The 10131-nt window shown below is 35.6% G+C and overlaps 1 protein-coding gene across 1 annotated transcript; it reads right to left on the reverse strand.

Annotated features, from left to right (window-relative positions):
- Positions 1 to 3091: 3091 nt before the first annotated feature.
- LOC111405981 (ankyrin repeat domain-containing protein 13B) lies at positions 3092 to 9489 on the reverse strand. Its single transcript, XM_023035131.1, has 3 exons — positions 9253 to 9489; positions 7224 to 9076; positions 3092 to 3750 (listed from the first exon to the last, which is right to left on the reverse strand). The coding sequence occupies exons 2-3, from the start codon at positions 8817 to 8819 to the stop codon at positions 3367 to 3369; spliced, it is 1980 nt and encodes a 659-aa protein (XP_022890899.1). The 5' UTR covers positions 8820 to 9076; positions 9253 to 9489; the 3' UTR covers positions 3092 to 3366.
- Positions 9490 to 10131: the final 642 nt, after the last annotated feature.

The raw sequence follows: 10131 nt of genomic DNA on the forward strand, positions 1-10131 counted from the left end.
TCAAGCATATTTACATTAATTATGTTAGAATGGGGTTGGAACACGTGGTTCGGTTATGGTCAACTCTACCTAACGAGTGCATAGGTAATACTTGTCGGAACTAAAACGAAAGTGGTTTTGTTCACTCTCCACTTTCATTCATCATCCACATAAACAAACTTTCGTCCATACGTACGATGAATTTCAAATGATTATTAACACCTGAAAAGTTGATATTGCAACGTTAAGAACTCTGCACAATCAATGTGTCGATATTTAATAGCATGAAAGTGACACTTTTGAATATTTAAATCCATTCAATGACGAAAGGTGAAATGAATGGTTGAGTCCAAATAGTTAAATTATTTATCTCGACGATTTTAAATGTCGAGTTCGACAGTTCAACTTTCAAAACTGTCTAGAAGTTTCATACATGTTTGGTATCTTATTGAAAACATTAATGGTTGTAATCAATTCTCAACTACAACAACTACATCATCACAACTTCTTTCCAAAAATAAATGATTGAATGCTTCATTAAATATGAAATGTAATACTTAACATTTGCTTAAATCTTTTTGAGATTTCTTTTTTATATCTTTTTCTTTCAAAAATATTTCAAAAATCAAGAGCATCATGATTAATAAGAGTTTCAAAAGCATTCTTCACTTTGATGATTATGTTGTTTTTAATATTTAAAAAGGGGTAAGCTATTCGATAAAAATATAAACAATTCGTAATAACTAACCTCTCAAAATGGATGATGTATCAAATAGTAATGTCTTCTTGATCAATGAATGAAGAAGATGGATGAAATGAGGGTTTGTTGAAGAAGATATTTATTTGATGTTAAAATATGGTTTTTTTTGTTTTTTTTATCTTTTTTTTTTAAATGATTCATATTATACAATAAAATATGCATATATCCAATGATTATAATAAATAAATTTAATATATCCATGATTATAATATATTAATTTAACACCCTATCATAATATTAATTAGATCGGAAAGTTAGCATTAAATACTCCTAAAAAGGGGACATAAAAGGTAAGTTGGATATTTCTCACAAAAAAGTGACATTTTTGATAAAATTAGGTGCACATGCAAATTTTTCGTACATTTAAAAAAAAAAATGACATTTTTGATAATTTATGTTTGCTGCTGGACAAGGTTGCAACTGTACTTTACTGGAGTACTTGGCTTTCGATTTGATCTCTGCGTGCTCAGTGCTATGCTCCCTCTTCGGAGATGATTTGGATCGGCGGCAAAATGAATGCTCACATGCTGAACCTATGCCTCTTGCCCTCATGATTCAGGGTTAAAAGAATACATCAGCTCTGAAATTTGAAAAGAGGGAAAGAAGAGTATAATATTGTTCCTGCTAAGAGATCAATGTAAATTTTTTGCCTATAAGAAATTCGAGAGAGGGTTTCACCACTGTAGTTTAGGGAAAGGATGGTGTTAAACAGGAGAGAAATCCCTTTGAAGAAATGGTCGAAGTTTAGGGACAATGGGAGACAATGTGGGGAGACCAATGAATCTTTATGTTTGGACATCTGAATTCATATACTATTTTGTTTTTCTCTGTTTATGAGTTCATATGTTTCTGGGAATGCATAGCATGTGCAGTTTTTCTAAATTGCCCAAGGCGAATGAATTTGTTTGTTATTTTCTACTAAAAGGGCATTTGTATCTGACACAGATTGAAGGCAAGAGGTGTTGGGTTTCTATTGTATGGGGACAAAGAGTACTAATTTTTCCAGATTCAACTTCTCCCTCTTTCAGGGTGAGTTCACAAGAATTCTGAATTGAAATGTTTGGCAATCGGGATATTTCCTGTACTCGATCCAATTGCAACGGACGGGGGTAGATTATGATTACTTAAGTAATAGCAAAACCACCATGAATAATTACCCAAATGCAAGAATAGATCTACAATAGTTAGGGGAGATATAAAATACAATGAAGTTACTCGTTGAAATTATTGGAAACATATCCTTGCTAGCTTGACAGCCTGAGGTCTTGTTGAGGAGCCGAGCCAGTGGCCTACGAAGGTCAAAGGAGGCAAGCGGGACCCTAGGGCATCCTGGTTCTAAAGTTGAGTGCATAGAGTGATGTAAAATACTTTAATATCGCACGATACTCTAGAATGTCATGTAGTGACAGGATTTATCTAACTCTCCAATCAAGTACTTGATCAGCTTCAAATTATAAGGGTGATGTGACAATCATACTATAGTTGAGTATATGTCTAAGAATATTCTTTGAATGCGTGCTACCTCATTTGATAATGGTACCAATTGTGTCAAAGAAGCAAAATAAGAACTCTCTAGACAGTAGGGTAATTTGTAACAACTTTTTCATCGTTGTCTTTCTAATTAGTAAGGTTCACTAGCTTGTTGATGGGCTTTTAACTTGGAAAAACTCTCATTAAACACCAGATAGCCTTGAAATGAGAAAACCAAACAAACGAAGCTAGAAGAAAGAAGAGCAACATAGTTAACAGAGCAGGTACATTTCTCTTAAAAACAATTAAAATGTAACTACTATAACAGTGTTTTTTTTTTTTTAATCTTTTACTGTTCCTCTCTCTTCTGATCTATTCAACTGACTCTTGTGTTTACAAGTCTCTTTAATTGACACACTTAAAATTTATTAACTTTCAAAATAACCCAGTTTTGATATTAGACCGAAATTGACACAAATTTAGGGTGACCATTAATCTTGCCCCTCCAATCCAACTCCAAAGAACTACGGTTAAACGAATTTGCCAAACTTCCTTTGTTTCAGATTTTCAAGTTCACTTCTTATGCTGCAGTTATCATTTCTTCCAGGATCTTGACAAGTAGAGCTTGTTCAATACACACAGATGCATGAATGACACAACATTTTTACTTGTATTCTTCCTTAACCATTCAATACACATGGCTGTACAAATGACCCGTGACATTTGAACTTCTATTTCTTCCTTAACTCTGTTGAGTACTATTCATAATCCACCAAACTAAACATATCATTAACGGGATTGCTTATGGTTTCTAAGTCATCTAAATTCTGCTAAATCAAGTTGAAACGATATTAATCCAGCAAGAAATTACATGGACTAGTATTAATTTAAAAATGATTTCTAGTCAGAATAGAAAACGAATACACATTTGAAACGAGCTTAGGAAAAAATAGATTGTCTTGTTTCAATTCCCACATCAAATAACATTAATACAACAATTGAAGAAGATAAAACATCCTCAAAATACAACAAATGAGGCCATCCAGAACAACCAGGCCTTCTATTATATATCACTAGGGAATACAATGGTCAGACATCAGGACAGGATTCAGATGCTGCCCACCGTGAGCTTCAGCCAACCTTGATCTTTGTTGCCATTATTCCTCAATATCCTCGCTCAACTGTCTTGTATTTTCTTGATTTCTAGTTGTAGCATGTTTTTTATGTTTCTTGTTCTTTGCTTTCTTAGCCTTCATTCTACGTTTTTTCTCATTGGCATCAACCCATGCATAATCAGCTGGTATGTGGAAAGGGTCAATCTCATCTCGGAAGCTGCGATTTTCACTATCAATTGATTGCGCTCCGCCACTTCCTCTCATCCATGAAATCCATGATGTAGAGCCCTCCGACTCCTTAGACTTTGCATCTTGAAAATGCGCTGGACTTGAGAGAGGGGTTGAGAACTCCTCTGTTGGCTGAAGCTCCTCAAACTTTGTAAACGTTACCAGAACCCGTATAGTTGGGACAATTGGGATGGCAATCTGTGCAGTACCACATTCACGTGTCAGTTTAGTGCCAAAAGATACAAGAAAACAATGAGAATCAAGCAGGCAAAGTAAATAGTTCACATGCTCATTCGGAGTTTAGGTGATGACTTGCAAGGGCGTGGATCAATTTTTACGCATAAAAGGAGAGGAACCGTGCTCCAATCTCCAAGGCTGGTTGAGATATTACCATTGGTTGAAAGTGTTCTGTTTCTAACTTTGACACGAGAACATTGTTTTCCCCTTTTGTCCTGCCCATGATGCAGGATTTAGCCCCTATTTGAGCCCCGTTCTCAAAAATCTTGCGACCCGCTTGGTTTTTGTTTCAATTTTCAGTTTGAGTTCATTATAAATTTTCTATTTCTATTTTTGAGGTTCTATTTTAAAATTTCTAAAGACACATTTGCTTTGTCATTTTGAAAATTATTTCTCAAAACAGAAATTAAAATATACGTTTGGTTTGAAATTTTGAAAAATTATTTTGTGACATTTTATTCAATAAAATTAGATTATTCTGTAAAATTAGAACAATTTTATGTTAATATATTATCACATAATATTACATTTTAAAGTTGGTGAATCTTACAACATTTTCTCTTGCTACAAAAGTAAAATAAGAATAAATAAATAATAAATTAAGTTTAAAATATATGACGTAAAAATAAAACTTAATGAGCGGACTGTGAATATTTTTATCTATAGTGTTCATTTAAATTTTTTTAGAATTTTATGTAAATATTCATTAAAAGCTTGAACTATTTTTTTTAAGTATTTATTACTTTTATTTTTATTTTTAAATTTATTTTTATAGTTTTAATTTTTCAATTTATTTTTCTTGATTTTAATTTTTTGAAATTTTACTTATTAGAATTTTAGATTTTCATTTATAATTTATAATTTTCAAAATTTTATTTAAATGCTTATTTTCCATATTCTGAATGTCTTCAGAATTTTTCACTATAAACACTGAAAATTGAAAACTGATAACAACAAACCAAACACACCCTTATTTTTTCTCAAACTTATTTTCAACCACACTATAATGTACCGACACGGATACATATATCCAACACATATTACGTCGATGCGCAATTTTTTAAAAAGTACTGATGCAATAGGTCGTTGACACATTAACAAAATTCTTTAAATTCTTCATTTATATAGTATATATTTAGTTTTACATTTGTTATTAATTTTTCTTGTTGAAATCTTTTAAATATGAGTATTTATTTGTTATTTACTAATAACTTTAATTTAAAAATATATAATATTTTTAATAAAAATGAAAAATATATATGAAGAGCGTTCGAAAAGTATCGATATAGGCACGTACTAGATATGGACACACTATCCTAATTGAAGTGTCCATACTACAAAGACCACACATTATTTCAATAAAATAATTTTACACATAAACCCAAAATATTTTCCTACCATTTAAGCACACATACCCCAAAAATCACGACTACAAAATCTATTATTCCCCAAAAATAGGGCTCAAACGGGGGCTTAATACAAGCTTTGAAAGTAAGATGATAGTGCACATGAATTATGACTAAGAAACAGTAGATATTTTAGCAAATCCTTCTTTGCTGTGAAGAACTAATGCAGAACATAATGCTAATATTGCAAAAAGGTACAAATACATAGATGACAACCATAAGGCACAACAAAATTAGGAACCTAGCTAGAATTGGACTGTCAAGGCATTTTCTAACAGAAATCAGGTAAAGTCAATATTGTGATGCCCTAGCCCTTATCATACTTGAAGGCTATAATAATCATGCATGTGCCTGCAAATTATTTTCCATTCAGCATCTTAATTATATTAGAGCTTCTCTACACCTCTACATATAACTAAGGGTTAAATCGATGCCTGCTCATGTACCATTCAAAGATTCAAGAAGTAACTCGACTTTCTAGGATGGAACTCAGAGGGGAATTATATGTAGTTATACGTATCATAACTCAAAAACTGACTCATTCAACTGCCATGGCAACCCAGGGAATAATAACTATAGCATGGGCATTGAACTCAAGCTCTCTGCAGGCACGGCACATCATGTGCATGGATTATCATTATACAGTAGAGTAGAATGTTCCTCAACCACATCTAAACCTAGGTCTTGATACCTAGCCTCCTTCAGCCACCTAAGTGTTGATTTTGATTCCCAAAGCTACGAAGGCTTGTCGTGGTGATATCTAATGGATTAATATGATATTACTAACGAGGGTTTTAAAATAACTGGACAACCCTTTGCTTGCTTGATCCATCCATGGTATCTTTTGCAAGTGTAGTTCCTTAGCTTGACATGCATTCTAAGGTGCAAGGATGTTTCCACCAAAAAAAGGAAATATTTCTTAGAAGATCTATTTTTCCTGCCCCTGTATTCTATTCAAGAAAGTTCATAATGCCTGGTTCACAAGCGTCCTTTAGACTACCTGAGCTTATTTAGCATCTATTCTATAAACACACCTTAACGTAACAACTTTTCATCACAGGTACAAACAACTATTACAACAGCAACTACAGCAGGAAAACTGAAATTTCAGATTTCCCACCCTATATAGTTAAAAAAGCCTATAGAATGTGATTAATACAAGGTTATCCTGATGAGTACTAGATATCCAAGATATTGAATGTAAAACTCACAACTACCCCAAGTCTTTATTTGCACAATACAACTCATAAAGTACTGAAACATCTAAGGATTACAGTCAATTTGACTGCCTTTCTATAGCAAAAGAAAGACAGACTGAAAAGGTATTTTTTTATTTTTTTGAATAACATAATTGAGGCAAAACCGATTTGAACTAGACCAAATTCAATGGTTAGACTTTGAACACAGTTCAGTGAGCAGAGTAATATTTCCTGAAGACAACAGACTAAAATCCAAGATTAGAGTGATACAGTGCCAAGTAGAAGGATCAAGAGTTTTTTTTTGCAGTAATTTAGAATGTACAACGGACTTTCCCTATGCTCCTGAGACTTCTGTACAAGGATTACATATGACATGTCATATTCTAAGACCCATAATTCAATAAAAAGGGATGTTTAGTATGGATGTTGGTTTGGACAAATCATTCATTAAGTAAAATGGAAACTAGTTTAAGAATGGAAAAACACAAAATTTTAGTACTTGGTTAGTAGAACTAATTGTAAATTAGTTCTTCTGGACTTGTATGTTAAAGGCTTGGGAGTTAGTGCTTTGCATGGAATTCTACTCACTTGACAAGAACATGGAAATAACACATCAAAATCCTCAGGATGACCAAACAATTAACTCCATCAGATTATCCAGTACTCAACAAAAGCAAGACATAAGCATAGGCCAGCTGCAGATTTAAAAACAATAGAGAAGGAAGCTTGTGCACACAATGAAAATATAAACAGAATAAAAGATATCATACCCAATGAAGGGATGAACAGAAAATAACAAGCAGCATTAAACAAGGGCAGTAATAAGTACCTTGGCAGGAAACGTGCAAGGAGGAAGTTTAGTAGTCAAAAGCTCCCTCAGTCTTCTGACAGCTTTTACCTTGTTAGCCAGTATGTCAAGCAAAGGCAACAATTCTTCTGTTTTCAAAGGGAAATCCGGTGTCAACCACAAAACAGGTCTTAGACCTTTCTTATACTCACTTTCACTTTTTGGCTCACTCGTGGCCCCTTTCTTCTTTTTCTTCTTGCTGCTTTTATCTTTGGACTTTTTAAGGTCTCCCGTATCTTCCCTAGGAAACTCAGATGATGATCTGCGGCTGTCATTGGATCGCTGCTTGTTATCATCAGGTGTCAACTTTGAGAACTTCTTCAGAATCTTTGAATCCTCGGGATCATCTCCAGAATTCTTGGAACCTTTTTTGTTCCAGCCAAACCAACTTTTCTTCTCTTTTGTCACACCACTGGATTCACAACTTTCATATGAACCCCCATCATAATTTTCATGGCAATCAAGAACCTTGGGTTCCTCATCCTCACCAAGGTCTTCAGAGTTTCCCATGCGAAGAGCAGAATCTAACTGCATTCTTTCCTCAGCCGTCAAGACCTCATCATACTCATCATGTTCACCCCCATTTGCAGTTCTATCATCATCATTTGCAGAAAAGAGCTCCTCATCAGTCATAGCACCAGGAACTCTTCTTGACTTCACGCTTACCATCACATGAAGCATATCATAAACCTTGGCCTTCCAAGCTCCAACCATCTCAGTCCTCTCCTGTCTTCTCCAATTCAAATGGGGAACAAGCTCAGCCTGAGTAACGTCAATTCCTGGTCTATACATATTGGTTTGAGACATCAGGGCCACTTCATGAGCAACCTCAGCTTCCGATGGTTGAACACCAGCTCCCTCCAAAGCATTTGTTATTTCTTTCTCCTTATGGGCAAGCACTATCAAAGAGCCAGGAGCCAAACTTACATTGCCATCTTCTGAAGAATACCCATCTCCAAGGAAGAGAAATGTTTGATCAGACCGTTGAATACGAAACCCATCAAACCCTGCAAGGGTCATATCTGCACGGAGATTGGAACCCCGTTTCCATATTCGATAAGTGTCTGATGGTGCAATTCTCCCAATAAAGGGTATAACAGAGCTCTCAAAGTGGAAGGTTATCTCCATATAAAAGTCACGAATCCTGGCTGCCGATGCCACAATCCTAGGAAGTCTACGACACCATTTGGCCCAGGCAAGAGGCTGATAATGCCGGGCAATGATCATAGCGATGTTCTCCTCTCTACTACAAACTGCCTCTTGGAGAGCACTCCATCCATTCTCATTCTGAAGGCTCCAATCAGCACCTGCTGCCATCAAAATCTCAGCTGAAGTTGCATCACGAAGGCGCACTGCAAGGTGCAAAGGAGTTTCCCTGCCTGGAACATCCCGTCTGTCAATCACTGCAGACACAGAATCAGCATCCTGTTCAGCAGCCAATGAATCAGCCTCAGTAGTCACCTCCCCCGCCTTTGCCAGCATAGGAAGGGCAGAAACAATCCGTTTCAATGTGGCATAGTCACGCCGCACTACTGCCAAATGGGCAGGACTATGTGCATATTTTGACAATTCTTCCATTGGATTTTCCTCTATTCCCACTTTCCTTAAAAAATGCAGCTCAAACTATCCACAATCTTATTCCAAAAAAAGTGTCAAATATTTTCTGAGGTTTAAGCTCCTAAAGATCCAGAATTACTGCACAAAGCTTCTAACTTCTACATCAAAATTCCAAGTTTTCCACTATACATCTTCTTCAACATTGCACAGCTTTAAGCTAAATTCCGTCACAACAAAACCCCAGCAAATCTCGATCTCAATTTCCACTATTACTGCAGCTAAATATAACCAAAAAATAAAATAAAACAACAAAAATTAGCAATAGATTAGGAAAACCTCGATCTAGCTAAACCTTCAGCACAATTCAAATAATACTTCAAAAAACATAAAGAAAAAAAGGCGCTCGTCCGTGATTTCTTAAAAGACAAAAAAGGAACAGAAAATAAAAAATTACCCGAAAAGACACATCGAGATACAAATTTGAGCTGATCTGGAGAGAGAAGGTTGAAGCCGTTGAACTTAGATCTCTCTTACCCCCCCTCTCTCTCTAAAACCGCATATACATACAGGAGGCTGTATGTAAAGCTCCGGTGAGGATTTTTATTTTATCTCTTCACTTTTGATTTGGATTTGCGTTGTAAATGAATTTTCTGCTGACCGCTACTGGCGTGGAGTTACTGTTTAGCTGTAAGTGGGGGGACATTTAGATATTAACCCTCTGATTTTAGAGAAAATAACGAATCTACCACACCAGTGACATTTAACTGACATTTCCCGGAACTGATGCTGACCTAGCATGCTGCGAGGACATGTGAGGTCCAACGCTTTATTGTGTTTTATTTTATTATGTGAAAATTACACCACATGTCAAAATCTTGATTTTTAGTTACACAAATATCATCCTTTTTTTGACATTAGAAATATGGCAATTTATGAAAATTTTGGACTAATTTACCCCTCTGCATAAATGTAATACCTTACAGGTTTTGCATTAATTGTAGATTTGACTAGACAGAATTGTGTCAGGGAGGAAGTGTGAGGAGAAGAAAAACAAAGAAAAAAAGCAAGATGAAGGAAGAGAAAGCCAAACGTCGAAGCGCCTCTCACAGAAATCACCGACCCTCTCTCTACAATCGCCGACCCTCTCTTTGCAATCGCCGACCTCACTTCCAGCCTTGGACGACGATCGTCAACGTCGAAATCACTCCCATTGTCAGTCGAATCGCCCGAAGCTGAGCACAACGTCGAAGCTCTCTCTGCAATCGCCGACCTCACTCCCAGCCTTGGACGACGATCGTCAACGTCGAAATCACTCCCATTGTCAGTCGAATCG

Source organism: Olea europaea, chromosome 12 (genome assembly GCF_002742605.1).
Source record: "Olea europaea var. sylvestris chromosome 12, O_europaea_v1, whole genome shotgun sequence".
Lineage (NCBI taxonomy): Eukaryota > Viridiplantae > Streptophyta > Magnoliopsida > Lamiales > Oleaceae > Olea > Olea europaea.

Excerpts from the sequence above, each read along its gene's own strand:
- LOC111405981 (XM_023035131.1), bottom strand. The coding sequence starts at position 8,819 with ATGGAAGAATTGTCAAAATATGCACATAGTCCTGCCCATTTGGCAGTA. Across the intron at positions 3,751-7,223 it reads CTTGCACGTTTCCTGCCAAG|ATTGCCATCCCAATTGTCCC; the intron begins GTACTTATTACT and ends GGTACTGCACAG.